Consider the following 22,301-nt stretch of genomic DNA (forward strand, 5'->3'; position numbering starts at 1 on the left):
CTTTCCAATCTGGGCCAATCACTCCAAAGACAGCCCTTCCCCCAGCAGTTCTGCAGGTTTTGTGGGCTGTTTCTTTTGTTCCCCTCATCTGTTAAGAGAAGGGCTGCCAAACTGTGGCTGACCCCGTTTTGACAAAACTCCCTTCCCCAGCATTCCTTACCTGATGGGATATGCTTCTCTCCTGTATTTCAATGAGAGAGACGACTTACCTCTCATTGAAACAAGCAGTCTTGTCTTTCTGGGTTTTTTTTCTTGTGGAGGAACAACTCTTGCTGCTTGGTGAATTTATTTTTCATCACATTCTGCATAGCTTAAATGCCTCCTCCGACACCACGATGGGCACGTCCTAATCCTCTGAGATGAGGGTACTGTATCATCCTCATGACTGTATGCCATTTTCCTGCTCTGAAATTAAGAGTTCTTCCTCTATCTGAAGCTCACTGCTGGAGAACAGAGACTCTGAAAGGCAGTAGGAAGGGGATGAGGGCCTTGAGAGGCAGGCAGAATCTGGTGGGGTGGGAAGTGGGCCGGGGAGGGGATCACTCCTTCAGGGCTATCTGGGTTTGAATTCAATTCTGGCTCTACCTTAAGCAAGTCAGTTCACTTCTTTAGGCCTCACTTCCATTCTATGTGATTCAGAGCTCTGGGCAGGGAAGCTATTGATACCTGCCATGTAGAGCTGCTGCATGGGTTCCATGAATTGATATACACCGAGCACTTAGAACCCTGCCTGGTACAGAGTAAGCGCTTTTTAAGGACTAGCCATTACCACCATCGGGCTTCCCTGCTGGCTCAGATGGTAAAGAATCTTCCTGCAATGCAGGAGACCCGAGTTCCATCTCTGGGTTGGGAAGGTCCCCTGGAGAAGGGAATGGCAACCCACTCCAGTCTTCTTGCCTGGATAATTCCATGGACAGAGGAGCCTAGCGGGCTACAGTCCATGGGGTTGCAAAGAGTTGGACACGACTGAGTGAGTGCCTTTCACTTCACTGCCACTATCACCATCCCTCTTCGAAGCTGGAACACTCATCTCTCCACCCCCTCGCAGTTATGGCAGTGTTGCTCGGGCAGACCCTACTGAAGATGGGTGTTCTGAGTCTGAGACTGGGTGTTGGGCACAGATACCCCTAGAATGATTTTCCACATGACACTGTGTGTCAACACATCCTGACCATTTCCCAGGGGGACAAACCTAAGGGTGGCCTGAATTTTTATCCCAAAGTACCTGATACCTCTTTCTACTCATTCCCTTACTACCTGTTGAGTACTGTTGGCCTCTCCTACCTGGCGATGACCTCTTTTCATCTCTACACCGCCTGCTCTTTCAGCTCTAAGTATCCAGCACTTCCTCTCCCCCTCAGAGAACGGTGTTGCTATTCACCTAGCTGCTCAAACTACCTTACTCTCCACAGGACCAACAACTTCTTACATGGTCTCTGTTTTACGTATGTTTTTATCCCCGTAAATTCATTCTTCTTAAGAGACAGAGCTTCCAAAAACAAAGAAAATAGTGGAGCTAACTCATTCTACTAATTAAAACCATGAAGGCACTTCCTGTTGCCCTTAGGAAGTGAAACGTCCCAGTGTGGCTGGCGAGGGTCTCCTCCCATTAGCCTCTGTCTGCCTCCCTCAGCGCCCCCTGAGCCCTCTGCCCTCAGCCCCCTGCAGCGACCGTAGACTCCTTTTGGTTTCTCAAACTACAAGTGCTTTTCTGCTGTCCACGCAGACGCTGGGTCCTGCCCCTCAGTCTCATTGTTCTGGCTTCTCTCTTCTCAGTTACATGGCATTTCACCCATAAGGTGTTTCTGACTGTCCCCTCAACGTAACTTCCGTCACCACAGCCGTCACTGGATGTCACTCTGTTTTCCTTCCTGACATGTTAGGAATCCCATGCAGGCCCCCAACTCACCGTCTTGCTCACTGCTGAATCCCAGCCTGAGCACAGTGGTTGGCATGCTGAGAGCTCTAAAAAGAGGACTGACATGTTTTCACTTGTGTTTGTGGTCTCTCCTCCTTGTTCCATAGACCACCTACCTCCCTGTCCCGTCTCCTCTTATCAGGTACCTCTCCCCCTCAGAGCTGGTGTTTTCATCCCCTTCATGAGCTCCTGCCCCTCAGAGGGTTTCTGCAAAAACTTTCTGGAAGGATCACATCTCTCACAACTGCCTTCATAAGAACTTTTTTTATTATTATTATTTAGAAATGCAGTTATATACAGAGAACAATTAAAATTAAATTAAACTTTGTACAAATATTAAAATACTATCTTCACACCCACTGCAATGTACAGGATACCAAAAAATATATATATAAAATAAAATAAAGCAAACCCAAACTGACTGAGTGACATCCTGCACAGCCAATGATGCGTGTCATGTGAAACAATTGCTGAGATTCCATAGTGGTGTGACGAGCCGCCAGGCCACCCTCCACCCTCTCTTCTCCCTGCCTGGAGACCCAAGTGCTTTGCCCAGGCGCATCCCCCCAGCTCCTAGCAGAGGGCTCAACCTTGGGGTTCTCATTCAAAATTCTACTAGATTTTCAACTGGCAGTTAAGAGGAGTCGCTTCCCAGGAAAGCTGAGCCTGCCTTTCCCTCTCCAGGGAACTGGCTACTCTACCACTCGGTCCAAGAACCTGCCACACAAAATCCTCTCCGAGCCCCCTCACTGGACTCCAGTAACAACAGGCCCGGTGCTGAAGGCCAGGAGCCCCGGCAGGCTTCAGGGAAGCTCCTGGACTCTGTCCTCAGCAAGCACATCTGGAATGAAGCTGTCAAGCCTGTGTCCTTTCCCTCCTGGGCCCTATATTTTCAAGGAGGGGGGGAAAACAAACAGGCAAGGATCTAGAAACATCTGCAGCATTTTCCATTCTCTATGTAGGGATGCTCCCTGGGAATGGAAGTGACATTGTTATGTGGGAAGCGAGTGGTTTGAGCTCCATGGGAGTGGGGAGGGGAAAGGTTGAGTGCTAGGGTCCCTGTGCCACCACTGACTTAGCAGGAAAAGTATACCTTTGTCTGGCCATCAGCTTCTCCACGAAGCTCCACCGCTGGGGGAGGGGAGGAGGCGGCAGGCAGGAAAAATGCAGATGAGACATGAGCTAAGTTCTGTTTGCAAATGGAGTGTTGGGAGGATGTACGCTGAAATGCCTTATAAAACCAAAAGAACTCACAAAGTGGCCAGGACTTGGCCCATTTCACACCCAGTGAAATGGGAACACAGCACACAAAACTCAAAAATGGCAAAAGATAGAGCCTACCTGCTGAACTAAGGCATTGAAAATGTTAGAAATTTTAAGTGATTTTTTATCATATACTGGCCCTTGAAAGTCACTGGAATATGACTGCAAGTTGCCAAGATATAAAACCTGCACTGAGTCAGCCCGTGTACGCAAATAAAAAGAAAAAACCGCTTCTTAAAAGTCCTTTGGTGCCGACCATTCCTCCTGTACAAGTCCTCTGCTGGGCTCCCCTCGAGGTGAGCTGGGGGAAGCCAGACCGGGGCAGCTTTCCCCACTGCTCCAAGCCCCTCTGGAGGCCCCCAACACCACCTTGTCTCTCAGCCAGGCCTCACCCCAAGGCCGCCGTGGAGGCCCTGATCCTTCACAAGAAACAAGGGCCAGACGCTCCAGAAACAGCAGTTCATGGCTGATGTGGGAGACGAGAACTGCAGGAAGCCGTCACAGGAATAAGCAGGGAGGTGAGGCTGGCCCGGCACCCACAGGCCAGGGGCCTTCAGGAGGCAGGCCTCATCAAAGCCAGGGACAGGGGAGCAGGGGAGGGGAGCCTCCCAACTTTTCTCTCCTCCCTCCCAGGTGGCAAGTCTGGGCTTGTGATCCCCGGGGTGGGTGGGCAAGGTGGAAGTAGGGTTCAGAAGGCAGGCTTTTTCATTTTTTTCAAGCTCCAGACGGATCATCTCTGTGACTGGATAAACCGCAAACAAAAAGTGCAATCTCATGGGGAAAACCCCCAGAGTACTTCTATAAAAAAGGGTAAGAGCTCTGTTTAAAAAAATATTCTAGACTCGAGTTCAGGTGCTGGAAGATGGGGAAATGAAAGCTGCAGGCTCAGCAGTGAGACTCTGGAGGCCCCCAGCTGCCCACAGGGCCTTGCTCCCTTCTGGAGGAAGACAAGGGCACCACGGGTGGCGCAGAACCTGTGCAGGCTGAAGTGACTGGGGTCGTGGGGACCCTGCCCTCCAGACGGGCCCCGAGCCAGCCACGGCTGGCAGGTGCGTCTCTGGACACGGCCTCTTTGGAGGCCAAGGGCAGGCCTGCTCCGTTCTGCACTTTCCCTCGGGCACCTCCTCCTCGCGGGCCAGGGCTGTGGGCGCCGGGTGGGGAGGACAGAGAGAAAGACGCTTGGCAAGCACTGCCCTTACCTGAGAGGAAGGAAGACCACAGGGGTGCGAGAGGCCGGGATGAGCAGGAATAAAGTGCGAGTGTTGAGCGAGGGGGCGGGAGGCTGAGAGAAGGCCCTGCGTGCCCCTTCTCTCCAAGGCCACCGGAGCTACCCTGTTAGGTCAGGAACTGAAAACACACTGGGCTCCAGTCTCCTCAGGCTGGGGGAGGAGTGGAGGCGCAGTGCTTCAGGAACAGAAACAGTAACAAGCACTCCTTACTGCCACAGCAGCCCTGCGGGGCCCTGCTGCCGCCCTGGGCAGAGGGAGCCACTCCTTCCACACCAGGGCCCTGGAGCCAGGCTGCTCCCAAACCGTCCCCACCAGCCAGCGCGCGCAGGGGGTGGGGGTGTGTGCTGCTGTCTCCGGGGCCCTCCCCTGGAGCCGGGGAGGTCTGGGGGTCGTCTGTCAGCAGTGGAAGGTGGCAGGGGAGGGCGGGAGGAGGAGGAGCAGCAGCAGTGAGCAAGCGGCAGCATGCTTCCCGGGCACAGTTACTAAGGCACGTGACTGCGGTGACGAGGACCCTCAGGGCCGGGCTGGAGCTGCCTGCAGCTGCCTGGGGGCTCGGTCAGCCCCTCAGGCCCCCTTCCATCACCATGAACCCAGGACGAGGCCACTGGCCCCCGATGCCAGTGACCAGGGGGGCATCCCACGGCATCTCAGAACTCTCACGTCCCACGGGGGACGCCACCAGCCTTGGCCAGCAAGGAAGCCAGGGCCACGTGGCGTCACACCCAGGAGGCAGCAGGCACCTTCCCCTTAAGCTTCAGGGAAAGAGGAAAAAAAACCGAGGCCAGGAAGGCCAGATGCTGGAAGTAGGAAGTGAGGACTTGCATATTAGGAAGACAAATCATTAACAGCCACCTTCCTCCCCTCTCTTGGGATCTTCTGGACGATTCTCAGGAAGTCACCAGGGCCAGGAGCCACCACATGCAAGCGAGACGGCTGGGCCGAGGGGCGACTCCTCACAGCTTCGGTCCTCAGCCGAGGCAAGGTGCCACCGCTGTCGGCCAAGGCAGGCCCAGGGGCCCCACACTCTGGCCCCAGCTGAAGCCACCTTTGGATCTGCTCCTGCTAAGGGCAGTGGTGCCAGCCTTCAGAGTGAACGGGCCAGACCCAGGCCTGGGCCCCCGGGAGGGCAGCAGTGCAGCCATGAAGGCTTGTAGGACAGCAACTAGCCTGCGTGACCGGGAAACCGGGCGGGCTGGGGGGAAGGCACAAGTAAACACGGCGCGCTCGGGCCCACACGGGCTGGCGGGGCTGCTGCCCAAGAGCTGGCTGGAGGGGACCCGGAGGGCTCCAGAAGGGAAGGGTCCAACCCAGCACGTTCAGATAGTGTCCCCGACACAGGTGGGAAGGTGGGGCCGGGCAGGGAGCCAGCTCTTCCAGCCTTCCAGCAGGCAGATGGTGACACTCTTCCTGGAGTTTCCGGCGAAGTGGGCCTGTGGGCCCTCAGAGGTGCGGAGATACACAGACACACAGGTGGGCAGCTAGGGTCTCCGGGCAGGGCGGCTGGAGGACATGGCGCTCAAACCCACAGGGAGAGGAAGAAGGGCAGAGAGGAGAGAAGCCCGTGGCAGCCCTCATGCTTCTTTCAAGAGTGGGATATCTGCGGGCGGAGGAAGATGGAAAGCACAGTGGTTACCCCCATGTGGGTGACGGCAGCACAGCTGACCCCACTGCGGGGACCCCTCACACACTTCTAGGTAGTCTAAACCCCTCACCCCTTCTCCAGGCCTTCCTTGCTCATCTCTCCGTTTGTCTGTGTGACAAAAGCTGAAGAGTCAGTCCAGTATTCAAACCCTTTCTGGTCCTGCCACCCGGCACCCTCTTCTCTGCTTTGATGCTGCTGGTTTAGTTGCTTCTCTTTCTACTCTTATTCTCATCCTGTGAGGCTACTGAGCCCTGGTAAGTCTCACCTCCTTCTTAAAGCCATCCTCCAGCTGTGTGATTCTGAGTAAATCACTCCCCTTCTCTGGGTCTCAAGTCATCTCACACGTTACCTGGGTTAGACTGATACCTGAAGGGCCTGACTTCCTTCAGAACTGTCTGCCCCGGATAACTCGGGCTTAGCCTGCAACCAACTCAATAACCTACGTGTCTGGTTTTGTGCACCTCTCATTCTGACATACCTATTCAACTGACATGAATGTGAGCAAACTCTGGGAGATACGGAAGACAGAGGACGCTGGCGTGCTGTAGTCCATGGGGTGGCAAACAGTCGGACACGACAGCAACCGAACAAGATTCTGACATGGACCCTACCATTTTTTGGCTCCATTTTCTTCCTCAGGTATATGCTCCATCTTCCCAACTGACTGACAGTCCACGCATGCAGAGAGCATGTTTCGTGAGTCTTTCCATCGCACCTGAAACCTAATCCAGCACCAGGCACAAGATGGGCTCTGTCTGAATAATGCTTGTTCAACACGTGGAACAAAGCCAGGGGACAAGGAGGAGAAGGGAGAAGAGCTGGCACCCCAGGGCTCCTTAGGAAGGTCAAGCGCTGAGGTCTATGTCAATACATGCCAACACACAGCATGTACAGCCGGATGCCCCGGGGGTCACTGGCTTCCAACTTTAAATCTGGCCCAAGTATTTAATGGCCCCTTCCTAGCTCTACATACCACCAAGAAAATAGGAGGCATACTGCTGATACTCAGGAAATCCTAAACCTGATCTGCACTTAAAAATTTCCTACTTCTTGGCTTTCAGATATTCTAAACCTTAGACACTAACTGTGCCCTGAACTCCCAGGAAGCAGAGTGCTCTAAAGTGCTTTTGGCAGAGGGGTGGGGGACGGGGTGGATTGGTAAGCATGGAAGTCCTGACTTTTTTAAAGGGAAACATCTAGGTTTATTCTGCATCCTGAACCACAGTGGGATTTCATGTAAAGATGGCTTTTAAAGTGACAAGAGTCAATCCCAGCATTTGATGCTCCAGCTCTGGTAAAGGCGGAGGTGTCAGGAGGCAGCAGTTTCATCCTCTGACTGCTTTACCACAAAGGCCCCGGGGTTACCTGGGAGGCAGCATGGCACCATGGATTATGATACAGGCTGGGAGCACATCCATCTGGCTTCAAATCCCAACTCAGCCATTTACCAATGGGCAAATGACTTACCCTCTTGGAGCCTCAGCTTCCCTATCTGTAAAATGGGGTTGGTAAAAATACCTACTTCTCAGGATCACCGTGAGGTCTGACTGAGGTAGTGCAAGAAAACCAAATAGCACAGGAGCTGACATACTCCTGTTTAAAATGAAGCAGCTGAATGCTCTGGGGGAGAGAGAGGCTCCAGTTTTCCGAAGACCCCACACGTCCTTGTCATTCCTGTCCTTTCAGGAACATAAAAATTATAACAAGAGGACAGGCCCCACTTCCACCACCAACTGGCTGTCTACCCTTTGATTTAGCATTTCCCTGAGGCCATGAATAGTTGCAGAGACTCCAAACCTATTAAGATTCAGACAACAGCGAAAAGTCTCCCAACACAGAACCCAAAGGCCCACCTAGGATAAAATCCTATTTTGTAAGATAATCCCCTAGGTATTATCTTTCTTTGCCCCCAAGCACAACAATTATCAGGAAGGCTCACAGACTTTCCTCACTCCCAGCAAGGGCCCCGGGCAGATAATAACTGAGGGTCAGCGCAGCCCACCTACCATCTGTGTAGTCCTCTGACGTGAGGCTTTGGATGTCACTGTTCTCCGAATCTGGGGCTTCTTTGTGTGCCGCTCGGCTGTTCCCTGAGCCGGCCACCCAGGAAGAGGTGGTTGCCTGGTGCACCATCACAGTCTCTGAGCCCCGGGAGCCCCAGGCTTCACACAGTCCAGACTGGCCTGGGGCCTCTTCCTCGCTGCCTGCAGAAGAACAGGCCCCCTGGTCCTGCAGGTGCGGCTCCCTCGGCCCACTTCTCCCACTGGGCCCAGACCCTTCTGACAGCACAATCTGCACTCTGGGGTCCGCGGGCGGCACGCAGTGACCGGAACTGCCGTATACAGCCTCCTCATATGACGGGAGCGCAACCTGGACTCCGTCCACCATGATGGAGACCTGGTCTCCGGACACTCCCTGGTCACGCCTGCACCACAGAAGGAAAGGACAAAGGAAGAATCAGAATACACACACAAGTGGGTATCACGATACCAACAACACCAAGGTACGGCACTAAGGGCTTTATACAATTCATCCCCTGGCATCCTCTCCTGAGTCCTTCACTAAGAATGCGGATGAGGCTCCAAGGAGTTAAGTAACCTGCCCAGGTACACAGCTGGTAAGGGAGGAAACTAGGATGTGCGTCCATTCCACCTGCTTCCAGAGACTATGTTACTAACCGCTAGGTACACAGGCACCCGGCCCTCTGGTCCTGTGAAAAACTCAGAAGCTCGAGACTCAGAAACATAGCCACTGGTTCAGCACAGCTAAGCCAGCAAGTGGGAGCACGGTGGCTGCACGTCCTTGTGAACATGCCCTGCCTGTACACTTCCAGCGGGCACACTGTATGCCATGTAAATTCGTTGCTGTTTAGTTGCTAAGTCATGCCCGACCCTTTTGCCACCCCATGGACTGGAGCCCACCAGTCTCCTCTGTCCATGGGATTTCCCAGGCAAGAACACTGAAGTGGGCTGCTGTTTCCTTCTCCAGGATCTTAACCCAGGGATTGAATCCGTGTCTCCTGCATTGGCAGGCGGATTCTTCACTGCGGAGCCACCAGGGAAGCAAATTACATCTCCATAAAGCTCCTTTGAAAAAGAGGAGAAGGAAAAGAAACACCGTGATCTTGAAATGGGACACTGGACTCAAAAACTGAAGGAAGAATTCTGTTCTTTTGACTCAAGGCACTTTACTTGCCTTTTATTTTTTAAATTTTGTACACTTAAAAAAAAAAGAACTGTGGATTATAACACAAATGTCAGACAAACACAGAAAAACGTATAGCTGATGTATTCCAAAGGTAATACTAGTCTATGGGCTTCCCTAGTGGCTCAGCAGTAAAGAATCTGCTTGCGATGTAGGAGATGCAGAGAAGCGTATTCGATCCCTGGGTCAGGAAGATCCCCTGGAGAAGGAAATGGTAAATCACTCCAGAAATCTTGCCTGGAAAATCCCACGGACAGAGGAGCCTGGTGGTCCAGGGGGTTGCAAAGAGTCAGTAATTACTAAGCAACTAAACAACAATAATGCTAGTGTGTAACCTCTATCTGGGTCAAGAAATAGAACCTGCCAGCACCCAAGCCCCAGCACCCCATGACCATTCCTATCACCTCACCAACAAAAGTAACCACTATCCTAACTTACATTAAAATCATTCCTTTGACTTTTATTTTAGTAACTTTAATGCCTAAGCATGAATTCTTCAACACCGTTTAGTTTTGAAATTCTGTGACCTTTTATGAATGAGATAGATAGTAAACGTGTGTGTTTGTGTGTGAATAGGTGTGTCTGGTTTTGTATTTTACTCAACATTATGTTTGGGAGATTTAGCCGTGCAAATACGTTTTTTCTGGATCACTTTTATACACAGACTCCCGCCCCAAACCAAATCAATCTGGGGGTTGAGGCCCAGGTGCTGGCGCTTGTTGTTAGTTCCCCACTGGAGCCTCCCTGTGCGTCCAGGAGGGGGGACCCGGGGGACGGGGCAGCAGCTCACAAACACGGGCCTGCCTCAGGATCGTCTGGAGTGCTGAAGAAAGGCAGAGCCTCTCATCCCGTCAGTCTGGGTGGGGCCTGAGAACGCGCATTCCTAACATGCGCCCAGGTGATGCCGCTGCTGCGGGGACCACATGTGAGAACCACTGACACAGCGGGAGTAACATAGCACTGGAGTGGGACAGACCGGGGCTTACATCTCACCTAGAGCAGTGGTACCCAACCTTTTTGGCACCAGAAACTGATGTTGCAGAAGATAATTTTCCACAGACAGGGGTGTGTCAGGGGGTGGTCTGGAGAAGATTCAAGTGCATTACTTTTACTGTGCACCTTATCTCTAATCTAACACTGCCACTGACCTGACAGAAGCTACTGGTCTGTGGCCTAGAGGCCGGGGGTTGGGGGGACCTGACCTAGAGGGATGACCCTCTCTGACTTCACCTCTCTGAGCCTCAGTTTCTTAATCTGCAACGATCCTGTGAGGATTACGATGACGGATGCAAAGCAAAAGCACATTCTCTGGTACACCTGGAAGTTTAACACATGCAGGGCCCTCCCCTTCCCCTGGGCACACACGGACCAGCAGAGGCCAGCAGGCCCACCAGCACCCCTCTGCCAGTCCAGGGCTGGCCCCCCCCCCCCCCCCCAGTGACGCCTGCTGCTACCACCACTGGGCTCACCGGCTGTGATGGAAAGACTTCAGCTTTGGCTGCAGCAGCACAAACAGCACCACGAGGAGGAGAATGAGTGCCACGGAGCTGGCAGTGGAAGCCACGATGGACAGCGTGGGGACCCCGAGCGACGTGTGGGTGTCTTTGTCTACGGAAACAAGCCATCATCAGCAGTGTTTTGTATCCAGAAACAAGGAACTTGAGTCCCATGGCTGACCTTCAAAGGCCCCCTGCATGGTGTCACGCTAGCATGTGACATGAGACATGCTAGGTATGGCCAGGGTCGCCTTTGGAGCAACGGTGCAGAGTGGTTTTTATGTCAAGGAAAACGGACATTTCCCTATTGTGTTCCTGAAACTAAAATTCCCTTCACCTTGGACCACTGAGGACCATCTAACACCTAAATTCACTTACCCCTAGAGATCTTACCTTTATAAACCCCAGCTGATCCTGTCCTCAACAGCAGGTTGAAAGACATGAACCATTCAAATGCACACATCTTTCCACCATCTAAAGTTCCACCCATGTGGCAGGAAATTTTATAAAAACAGGGCTGTAATAACCCTCTGTTCTAAGGTCCTGCATCTTTAGCTGTATATCTAAAGCTAGTCCTCACCCTTCTCTGGGGTGTCATGGTCCTGAAACTGGAGTGAAAAGCCCAGAGACGGCTGCATGACACACACTTTCCCCAGGAGGCTGGACCTCATGTCATGTATGACAGGAGGAGGCCGAGGGGGAGAGTGCTTCTGTCCAGCTGGACCATGGCTCCGTAACAAAACAGTGCCGTTCCATTCAGGGAAAAATAATATACCAGAGACTCTATAGAAGGTGCTCACATTGTGCCCGTGTGTTAGCAGAACACGGTCAGAGGTCACGAGCACTGGGCTAGGGCATCAAAGGGACTTTGCATAGCAGAGCAGATGCCTCAGTGGCTCGGCTGAAACACCACGGGACACACACCAGCAGTCCAAATGTCTAACCGAGACATGAAACCCCAAAGGAAGGGAGGCTGCCGGCGTCAGAGGGGCCACGCTGCCCCCCACAGCACAGGGCCCTCTGGAGCGAGTGCGCGCCACTTCCCGGGAGCCGGAAGGGAAGAAGGAGCCCAGCAGCAAGTACCCCACTCTCGCCTGCCAAACTGACCCTCGTTGAGATGGCAGCTGATCTCCATGGCTGGTTTCCACTCGCCATTCTTACACGTCAGGTATTTGTAGTCACCCTTCAACATGTAGCCTTCGGCACACAGGTACTCAATGACGCTGCCGGAGTTCAGGGGGTCTCTGCAGGGCCGGGGGTGGCAGATGTAGCCACCATTCTCTGGCTCCGGCGGCAGGGAACACACTGCAGAGATGGAGAGAGAGGAGGTACTGTGGTGAGGTTTTCCAGCGGGAGCACTGTCAGCAACACAGAGAGGGGCAGTGTTGAAGGCCTCGGCAGGAAACCCCCAGGAGCAGAGTGCCAGCCCCTTGGAAAGGCTGCTGCCCAACGCTGGAAGCTCAGGTTGCCAAAGACAGAGGGAGGTGCCCTGGCAACAGGGGAAGCCGGGCTGCCAACACCACGTCCCCTCACCTTCCCCCTCCCTACTGCCTGCAGAGAACCACAACCTTCACTCAACAGTAGACTCTGACCAAGCCAGATTCACAGAGACCTAGTGTGTAATATGGTTTTAATAAAACGTACTGGAACACAACAAAACCAAGTGACAGGTGGTAAAACACCAGTAACCTGCACAGGGGAAATGTTAGCCTTGTTTCCAGATCAGGATCAGAAAGGACTCCTTTGTGTGATAAAACGTGCCTTCCTGGCTCCAGAGGGGATTTCTGATGTGCTTCCCGGGAGGCTCCCCACCCCCCCGCACCACGCACTCCCCGACCTGCACGGTCCCTGGCCTCACTCGACTCCACCCCACGGTAAAGCCGGTCGCACTCCCCGACCTGCACGGTCCCTGGCCTCCTCGACTCCACCCCACGGTAAAGCCGGTACTTCACTGAGGTAGGCCTTCACTGAGGTAGGCCTTCACTGAGGTAGGCCTTCACTGAGGTAGGCCTTCACTGAGGTAGGACTTCACTGAGGTAGGCCTTCACTGAGGTAGGCCTTCACTGAGGTAGGCCTTCACTGAGGTAGGCCTTCACTGAGGTAGGCCTTCACTGAGGTAGGCCTTCACTGAGGTAGGCCTTCACTGAGGTAGGCCTTCACTGAGGTAGGCCTTCACTGAGGTAGGACTTCACTGAGGTAGGCCTGCTCAGCTTTAGAAGCACCTCCGGTCATCGCCTATCTTACTTATTTGTTCTGACAACTCTGAGAAGTAGTTATAATGCCTGCCCTTTGACGATGAGGACACTGGTCCACAAAAGTTAAATGACTTTGAGCCAAGTGTGAGGCAGAGAGAGTCAAGGGCAGACTGGGGAACACAGCTGGGTCTCCTGATTCAAACCTGTGCGCTTCCCACCAGCAGACACTGCTTCCACCCCAGGAGTGAGTGGGCCTTAAAGGACTGTGTATGTCAAGGCTACCTCCCCTCTGAACAAGGGAAATGGCAAACGGTACCTAAGTGCAGGGGGAACTCGGATGGAGACAAGCTGCGGTGACAAGCTCCCTGGAGCGGCCCAGGGAGAAGGTGGCCTCCGATTCCAAGGCCTGGGGAGGACGTGAAGCGCCTGGATGGGCACTGCAAAACCGAAGTACCCAGGCAATAGATTTGAGGGGTGTGCCTCGCAAAAATAGGAAGAGGACAACAGGGGCACTCAGGGATCATTGTTTGGAAGAAGATACGCTGGCAGGTGGCCAGGCACTCACAAACTTCAGCTTAGCCCAAGCCTTACTAACACAGGAAAGATGAAAGTCTCCAAAGGACTTTAGATTTTGCTGACAAATACCCTGTCCCCATCAAGATATCACAAGGATGTCAATATGAAAATAAAAACTGCTGGGTTTCTGGTTTTCACTTCCTCTAATAGACCCAGAGTTTCTGACTGTCTGAGATACGGTACTTTCCCTTCATGGGACTGCCCACCACTCTCTCAACCAAATACCACTTTCCTTCAGCCTGCAAACTGCTCTTATGTAAGATGACTGCCAGTCAGGAGAGGGGGGGATATGAAGTAAAAAAAGAGGTGACGGTTCCCTGCCCTCAGGCTACTTATCACTGAGATTTGGAGAAAAGACTCCATTACTTAACCTATTAAAATAATGAGGTAGGTCCACAGGTATCAGAGAAGTCTGAACGTCCTCTCTGAAATTAGTAGAAGAGCCCAAATAAGCCCACTCAGCGCCCTCTAAGGACACACCGTCATCTCTAGACTCTTCCCACGTCACCCACCTCGCCCAAAGTCTAGAACAGGAGGCAGACACAGGCGTCACACCTCTCCTGGTGCCTCTCTAAACTCTGGCCAAGTCGTTCAGGGAGCTGGCCAGCTGGATTTCCAGAGGAAGCTCAGCAATCTGCTTTACCTTGTACACGCTCCCTCTTTTGTTCAGGGCAACAAGCCTGCCAGAGATCGCCTGGCTCTCTCCAGATTGTGTCTAATCGGTTCATTTCCTCAGTGTAATTAATGCTGAGCATCCCACAGCAGCTCCCAAAAGCAGGCAGGACTCATACAGGTCCAGTGTGCGGGGGAGGACAGTCCCAGGGGAAGGGCTGCTGATTCTCAAGTCATTCCGGCTCTGCTGGGCACTTCTGCCCATAAAGCCCACATCGTCATGGAATCCCTGAGAGGGCCCTGGACATCACCTGGCACTCATTATGTCAGTACAAAAAGTGAGGTCTACAAAGATGCTACTTACAATTCATTTCGATTCACCTAATATTTACTGATGACTGGGTAGGGATCACTGTGCTATGCTCTGAAAAGGGATGAAAAGATAATAAGCACTTCAGGTGCATGTGTGCTCAGGTGCTCAGTCTTTTCTGACTCCTGGCGACCCTATAGACTATAGCCCACCTGGCTCCTCTGTCCATGGGATTCTCCAGGAAAGAACAGTGGAGTGGGTTGCCATGCCCTCCTCCAGGGGATCTTCCCAACCCAGGGATCAAACCTGCATCTCCTGCATTGCAGGCAGATTCTTTGCCACTGAGACGTCAGGGAAGCCCAAGCACTTCGGTTACTTGTAGCCAAACAGGGGTATGACAAATAAGTCCACACGTGTATTTTAAAAGCTTTTTTCTTCATGGCTTCTGAGTTTTATGTCGTGACACATTTTGGAGAGTATGTTTAGGACACTTTTCTAAATGTACTCTCCAATATTTTCTTCTCAAGTTTAACAGACTGGGTCTTTGTTATGTAAATAATACCTTCGGATGGGAAAAAAAATAATAATAGGAAAAAATAATCATAGGAAATATATACCTGGGAAAAAAAGTAAGAGGGTGAGCACAGAAAAGCAAGCCCTCTGTCCCAGCCACTCAGTGCTTCTCCCCAGAGATACTCCACACAGATTTTACCGTATACATGTCAAAGAAAGGGATTAGCGCTGCAAGAGGGGGAGTTCAGAGCAGCAGAGATCAACCTTGTATGGGGAAGGCCAGGAATGGCTCCTGGAGGAAGCGGCATTTTCAATGGGGCTTGATTTCAGCAGGAAAGGAGGTGGTGGCTTGAATCAAATGCTCTAAAGTAGCAAAGTGTAGATTAAGCCCAGAGAACATTGGGTAGCCTAGGTTAGCTTGACTGCATAAGAAGATTTGTCCAAATAAATAAATAATGATGATAGTAGTAGTAGCAATAATATTGTGAAGAAACCATCTTGCAGAGGGGCCTTGGCAGCAACAGGAGGTGTTCATACCATATTTAGTGGCTGAAACCATAAGGGGAGCTGACTTTGATGTAAGACGGACAGAGGAGGAGAAAACCTCTGGAGAAGGTCAGCAGTAGAGCAACCCTCACGTGGGGAAATAAACTGGCTTAAAAAGTTCTATGAGGATCATGCAAAAGAAACAAACTAGGGTACAGCAGACTCGGCATCATGAAGGGACTGCCCCAAGTCAAAGGAAGAAATAAGGCGGTCTCGGAAGGAAAAATCACAAAAAGGCAGGATTGTTTTAAGATGCCAAGGACGTAAGGAAAAAATATGGCCCTCCTGCCCAATCAGAAAGCAGAGTGGGAGCGTCTTGGCAAGGAGCAGGCATTGGGAGAGGACCCTCAGCGATGCTTGAGCATCAAAGGACCGGGAAGAACATAAGGAGGAGCAAATAAATCACTCAGTGGCTTCCAGGAGCCACTGTTCTGGGCAACAGGCTGACTTAATCTGTGCATCAGGCTTGCTCTCACTGACAACCCCAGGTCCGCAGAGGGAGTTTCAAGATCTGCTCTTAGCCCCAAGAAGACAATGAACTCATCTGATTTGGCAAAGTTGCATAATTTTAAAAAGAAGAGGGAGAAAGCCAGAAGATGGAAATTTTACAGGAAAAAAAAAAAATCAATTAGCTCCCTTTAGCTTCCTTCTCTGCTTCCCATTATCTCTTACAGCAACTTTTTTTTGGCCTCCCATGAGCACAGGAAGCAGCGAGGTAATTCTTCAGGGGGCCTGTGGAGTGCCCAGGGCACAGCTGTCTTGAAGCAGGATACGTCAGACCAGATGGGGAGGGAGCAGAAGGTGGGGAGGCAGAGTGATCTGGCTGGTACTCCCACCCCTGAGCCTAAACCAAGAGCAGAAACCAATAAGAACCCCCAATCAGCCCTCAGATAATGTGATTTTCTTCTGCTGTTCTGGGGACCAGACTTTTAAGAGGAAGAGAGGAATAAGAGACAAAACAAATTCTAAGATTCCATAACAAACGAATCAAAACAAGCTCCGGGAATGGCCTTGGAGTCAAAATGTCCAGTTTAACACACAGAGCCCCTTTTAAAATGAGGTGTGGAGGGCAGGGAGGGTGAAGATCAGCTTGAGGAAGGGAAGTGAGTGAAGTGAAGTTGCTCAGTCGTGTCTGACTCTTTGCGACCCCGTGGACTGTAGCCCACCAGGCTCCTCCGTTCATGGGATTCTCCAGGCAAGAATACTGGAGTGTGTTGCCAGGAAGTAGAATGCAAATACCTAGAGCAGTTAAAAAGACTCAACAGAAAAGATTTCCATCTGATATCAGTCATCAAGAAAACCCTGAACTCCCACACATTAATATGTATAAAACAGATAATGAGAACCCGCTGTATAGCACAGGGAACGCTACTTAATGCTCCGTGGTGACCTAACCGGGAAGGAGATTTAAAAAAGAGGGGATGTGTGTATACATATAGTCGACTCACCTCACTGTACAGCAGAAACACAACATTGTAAAGCACTTATACCCCAACAAAACACGAAACACCCCCCAACTCCCTCACATGCTGCGTGTGCGCCGTCGTCTCAGTCACGTCCGATTCTTTGCGGCTTTAAGTGCCTGGGCTTAAGAAACTGTTGGTGTCCACCCGCAGGTTTGAAATAATGTCGTTTTACACTAAAACCAGCGTAGTGGCATTTAGAACACGACTGGGCACAGAGAAATAGGTGCTTAGTGAAGGTGCTGAAAGAAAGGATGGCCAGAGAAAACCTTCCTGGGAATTGAGAGGAGAAAGTGGTTCCCCCAGACCCAGCACATCAACACAGCAGCTGTGGTCACAGGGGACACAGCTGAGGCGGCATCACACGTGCCCTTATGTGGTTGTAACTCCATCAATCAGAGCGTCTCTCCTCATAAGACGCCCTAGCACAGCCACAGAGCTAAGCGTGACAGGACCAAACCCTCAGAAAGGCTATCGTCGACAGGACACAGACACGCGTGGCTAACTCTCATCTAAGTGAAAGAAGCAAAGTGTTCAAAGGTGAGCTCTTCTACTGGCCCTGGGTGTGAGCAGGGACATCTTTTCTGTTCATCTGAGAACTGCTGGTAACCAGAGGATTCATCTGAGAACCGCTGGCAACCAGAGGAAGGTGAGGGCCCAGGCAAAAAGCAGCAGGTGCAAAAAAATAGAAAGGGGAGGAAGGAATGGAAGGGAAGCACACACCGAGCACAGTACTGTCCCCCAGAAACACGATGCGGCCACAGAGGTGATTTTAGATTTTCTTAGTCACATAATCTTAATGATATATTTTACTTAACCAATATATGCAAAATATATTTGATGTTTGATATCAACACATAATATAAAAATTTATTAATGAGATATTTGATAATATTCTTTTCTACACTTATGGCACATTTCAGGTCAGACAAATTCCATTTCAAGTTCTCAACAGTCACTCGAGGCCAGTGGCCACTGTACTGATGGCACAGGTGATGGGGTCTGAGAACAGAAGGAAGGGTTCAGACCACACCACTGGGTGTGAGACAGGAGGGTAAACAGCAGATGAAGACGCCATGGAGCACTCAGGGTCCCTTCAGGTTGTTCTTTAAAGCACTGTTTACGTGCTTGCTTTCAAAACCCTTTCTTGATACACGAAGGTTTAATTTCTATTTCTAGCCCTCAAGGCTTTGTTAGGAACAGAGAGAGCCAGAGAAAAAGCAAGGCAAAATGAGGGGGAAAAACAGGTATTCAAATGTGCAAATTTCTTTTTGGACGTAAGACTAGGAAAATAATAATTACTGCAAAAAGCATTATTACCTATGCCAGGCACTCTTCTGAGCTCTCTCTTTACACGAAGCAGGTGCTCTATTTTTTTCCATTTTACAGATTAAAAACAATGAGGTTTAATATTTTTTTCCATTTTGCCGATTAAAAACAATGAGCCTTAGCTGAGTTGAGTAATTTCCTCCGAGCTGCTCATCTCTAAATGACTCAACAGGCATTTGGCTCCTGAGCTGCAGGCTTGACCTCGAAGCCCAGGCGGACCTGCAGAGGAGGCAAGGGTACCAGTCCATGTCCCGATGGACTAGGCCTGGGCCTCTGGAACATCTTGCTGCTCTGGGAAAGGTGTGAGCTCGCTAGGTTCAACGGGGACGTGATTTTCCTCAAGAAAGCCTCTCAAGGAAGTTGGAACTGGGTATTACAGACAAGCAAGAGGCTGGGGTGGGGGTGGTGGTAGTGGGTGGGTCACCACATCTCACTGTGATATAAAGGTTTCTTCTAAGGCCTCCCTTAGAAATCTCAGTAATAACAGCTCCTATTCACTGACCACCTACTATATTCCAAGTATTGATCTAAGCACTTTACATGTCTTAACACATTCAAACTTCACAAAAACCTTGTAAGAAACATATTGTTATAACATTATATAGATGAGCAAATGGAGTGAGAGAGGTTAAGAAACTTGATCACAGACACCCGGCGAGTAAAGATCTGAACCCAGGAAGGCTGGCTTCCACTCCACGGCACTGGGCAGTGACAAGGGCTCTGCGCCCAGCTTCTCCTCTCATAGTCCACCTTAGGAAGTGAGCCACGGGAAGGGGAGCCCAGTGACAAAGACCATCTGGGTGCTGCCTGTGGACACTGGTCTCTCCCGGCTTCAATTTCCATACGTGAAGGTGCTAAACCAGAAGGCCTCTGAGGTCTCGTCTGCCATCTGCAAACCTGCGTCAAGCTGGGGGGATGGCCAGCCTCACCGACCCGAGATTCCTCTCCTGTTAGTCCCGCAGCCACTCCAGTTCTGAACTGAGCACCGTGTGGGAGGCTCCAGGAGAAGCATCCCGTCTGTGCAGAAGCGCCCGCAGCCATGTCAGGGCAGAGTCCCACCTCGGGCGCACGGTGGGGGCGGAGAACCAGGCCAGAGGAGGTTGGTTGCTCCAGAGAGAACGAGCGGCTGAACGAGGGGCTACTTCTGCCCATCGCTTTCCCCAGCTCTCTGCCTTCCTGACCCTCTCGTTGAACAGTCACAAGTCTAAAACAGGCCGCATGCAACGAGAGGGAAGAGACGATTTCTCATGCCATTTGCAACCTTCCTCTCCTCTGAGACAAACCTTCCCAGTGGTCAGACAGGAAGCCCATTGTCCAGCCAGGATCCCTTTTCTCATGAGAACTTCCCACACGCGGGGGAGGGCCAGCTGCCGGTGCTCCAGCCTTTCCCAGGGTGTGGCCCCAGAGTGAGGGTGGGTGAGCAGCGGCAGAAGCCACCATGGCTCAGGCTGCCCTCTCAGAGGGGCCCGGCCCAAGCCCCACTCCAGGGGACTAACAGGCTCATAAGCAGGTCCAACTTCAGAGACTGTCCCTCATTCCCCCCACCTCACAGGAGAGGGGACATGCCAGCCGGCAGGTCAGAGCCAACAAGAAGGAAGAACATTTTTTTTATGGCACCTTGCCCCAAACATGAAACCTCTTGTCATCTGAGAGCGACCATCAAAGTCATTCTGAAAGAAGAAGTGCTGCTCCTTGGCCTAGAAACCCTGACCTGAAAGTACACAGCGTCAGCTGGAACCCCACCCATCTTTCAAGACTCAGTTCCCAGGTCGCCTGCCCCAGGACACAGTCCCAAAGAGAACTAAGCAGCACGGGGCAGAGCTTACCCCCCCGGCCTACAGTGAGCAGCCGGGTGAGTTAGGACAGGTCTCCACCATGTGGGCTGGGGCAAGTCTTCCTATTCCTCAGTTCCCTCACCTGTAAGAGGGGGACAGTAAAGGTGTGTACCTCATGGGTGCTGTGCCGATTCATCACAATCATGCAGGTCGAGGACCCAGTAAAGAGCCTGTCATACACCAAGCGTTCAATAAACAGCAGCTCTATTACCCCTCCTCTGTTTTCTCCAAACATCTTCATGCCTCCCCATAAATCACTGGCTGTATTGTTGTCTCTGTAATTATTTTCTCACAGGTCGGTCCATCCCCACCTCTCCACTAACCCACCCACATACCCAAGCTGTAGGGCAAGCATTTGTTCTGCTTTTTGTATTCCCAGATCTTGGTACAGAAACTGGCAAAAACTGACTTCACCTACAAAATTTTGCCCACATTGCAAGGCACTGTCTTTTTAAATGCAAAGGGTCACATGGTTTCTGATTTGAGATTAATCAGGAGCTAAAACAGGAGGGAAGGGGGCAGGCAGGGCACAATTTTTAGAATGACAAAGTCGTAGGACATGACAAAAAACTGGTTAGAACTAACAAGGTCCAAGATGGTGGAAGATGAACCTCCCAGGAGACTCTGAGCCTCTTTATACACTCATTGTCATGCAGTAGCTAAACGACACACCGACTGGGGCCAGGACTGTTCTGAGGCCAACCATAAAAAGTCGGAAAGTGGGTGGCGGCCCAGTTCCTGGAAACCCCCGCCCTCTTCCCCAAGACAGCTGGAATAACCCTCCCGCTTATTAGCCTATGAAATTACCCAATCCATAAAAAGTCTAACCACACCATATTTCGGAGTCTCGCTTTCTGAGATGGCCCACACTCTTGTCTGTGGACTGTGCTTCTCTGTAAATAAAGCTACTTCTTACCTATCACTCTGTCTCTTATTGAATTCTTTCTGCAATCAGACGTCAAGAACCTCTGCTGCTTCATTAAGTCCTGAGGCCAGATGTGTGATCTCAGTTAAAAGACCTTAGGCTCCATCCTAATCTGAGCTGCACGGTTTCTAGCAAAGAGACTCCCTTGGCATGGTACATCTCATGTTCTCTAAATTGACACTCCCCGTGAAAATATACTCCCAGCCACCAGAATCAGGGCCATGCAGGGTCACAGCGTGGTCTGATGGCGCATCAGGGCTTGACTTGGGGGCCTGCCCTCGCCTGAGCTGTACTCCCTAACAGCTAATACTCACCTTCGGGAAGTGCTTGAGGGGACGGATGACACTGTGTACCTGAAAGTGTCTTGCATCATGCCTGGCACATAGTAGGCACTTTCTTTAAATTCTGTACATTTATTATTCACATTGTAAATGTGATTTGTAAATGTAAACTCATTCGTGTAAATGTAAACTAATTTCTTATCTCTGGTTTTTGGAATAGGGCAAGGCAAAGACTCCGGCAAAGAAAAAGGATTGCTTCAGAAACTTCTGGATATCTGGAGAGGGACAGGCAGTGAGCAGAGCAGGGTGAACACTCTGGCTTGCCCGGCGCCCCTCTTCCAGCTCAGGGACATGCGAGCCCCCTGCCCCACTTATGTTCTCGGCAGAGCCTGAGCTGCTCTTGGCTGACAGAGAAGTGAAGCTGCTCAGTCGTGTCTGACTCTTTGTGATCCCATGGACTATAGCCTACCAGGCTCCTCCTTCCGTGGAATCTTCCAGGCAAGAGTACTGGAGTGGGTTGCCATTTCCTTCTCTGGGGCATCTTCCTGACCTGGGAACTGAACCCCAGTCTCTAGCACTGCAGGCAGACACTTTACCCTCTGAGTCACCAGGGAAGATTAACAGCCTCCGTATGGCCTGTTACCCTTTCACCCCTTTTCTCACAGCTCAGGGACCTAGAGACATGGTACCACCTGGGGCTACACCCTCAGCCCACCCTACACTGCACGACTGCGAAGAGACGGGCAGGCGGGATGACCATCCTCCTGCGCTACTCCAGGCCTGGGCCTCACAGTATCAAAAGCCCTCCCACTCACTGTAGTGACTTCAGAGAGCAGCACCCACAATTTTCCACCGCCCCCACCCCAGGACGGTGGGATGCCAGCAGAGCTAAGGAGCCAGGCCATTCCATGTGCATTAACAAATGATACTACGTTCCCCTGAGAGCAGTAAAGGGTTAAGAGAA

General features: G+C 51.5%; 1 protein-coding gene across 2 annotated transcripts in view; it reads right to left on the reverse strand.

Annotated features, from left to right (window-relative positions):
* Positions 1 to 2,167: 2,167 nt before the first annotated feature.
* SUSD6 (sushi domain containing 6) overlaps positions 2,168 to 22,301 on the reverse strand; it is a 92,440-nt gene continuing 72,306 nt past the window's right edge. For both annotated transcript variants that reach the window (XM_043919043.1, XM_043919044.1), the window contains exons 3-6: positions 11,860 to 12,057; positions 10,726 to 10,864; positions 8,059 to 8,477; positions 2,168 to 6,007 (exon numbers count right to left, since the gene is read on the reverse strand). In XM_043919043.1, coding sequence (XP_043774978.1) covers positions 5,982 to 6,007; positions 8,059 to 8,477; positions 10,726 to 10,864; positions 11,860 to 12,057 — 782 coding nt within the window. In that variant the 3' untranslated portion in view covers positions 2,168 to 5,981. The remainder of the gene's footprint in view (positions 6,008 to 8,058; positions 8,478 to 10,725; positions 10,865 to 11,859; positions 12,058 to 22,301) is intronic.

Source organism: Cervus elaphus, chromosome 12, assembly GCF_910594005.1.
Source record: "Cervus elaphus chromosome 12, mCerEla1.1, whole genome shotgun sequence".
NCBI classification, from domain to species: domain Eukaryota; kingdom Metazoa; phylum Chordata; class Mammalia; order Artiodactyla; family Cervidae; genus Cervus; species Cervus elaphus.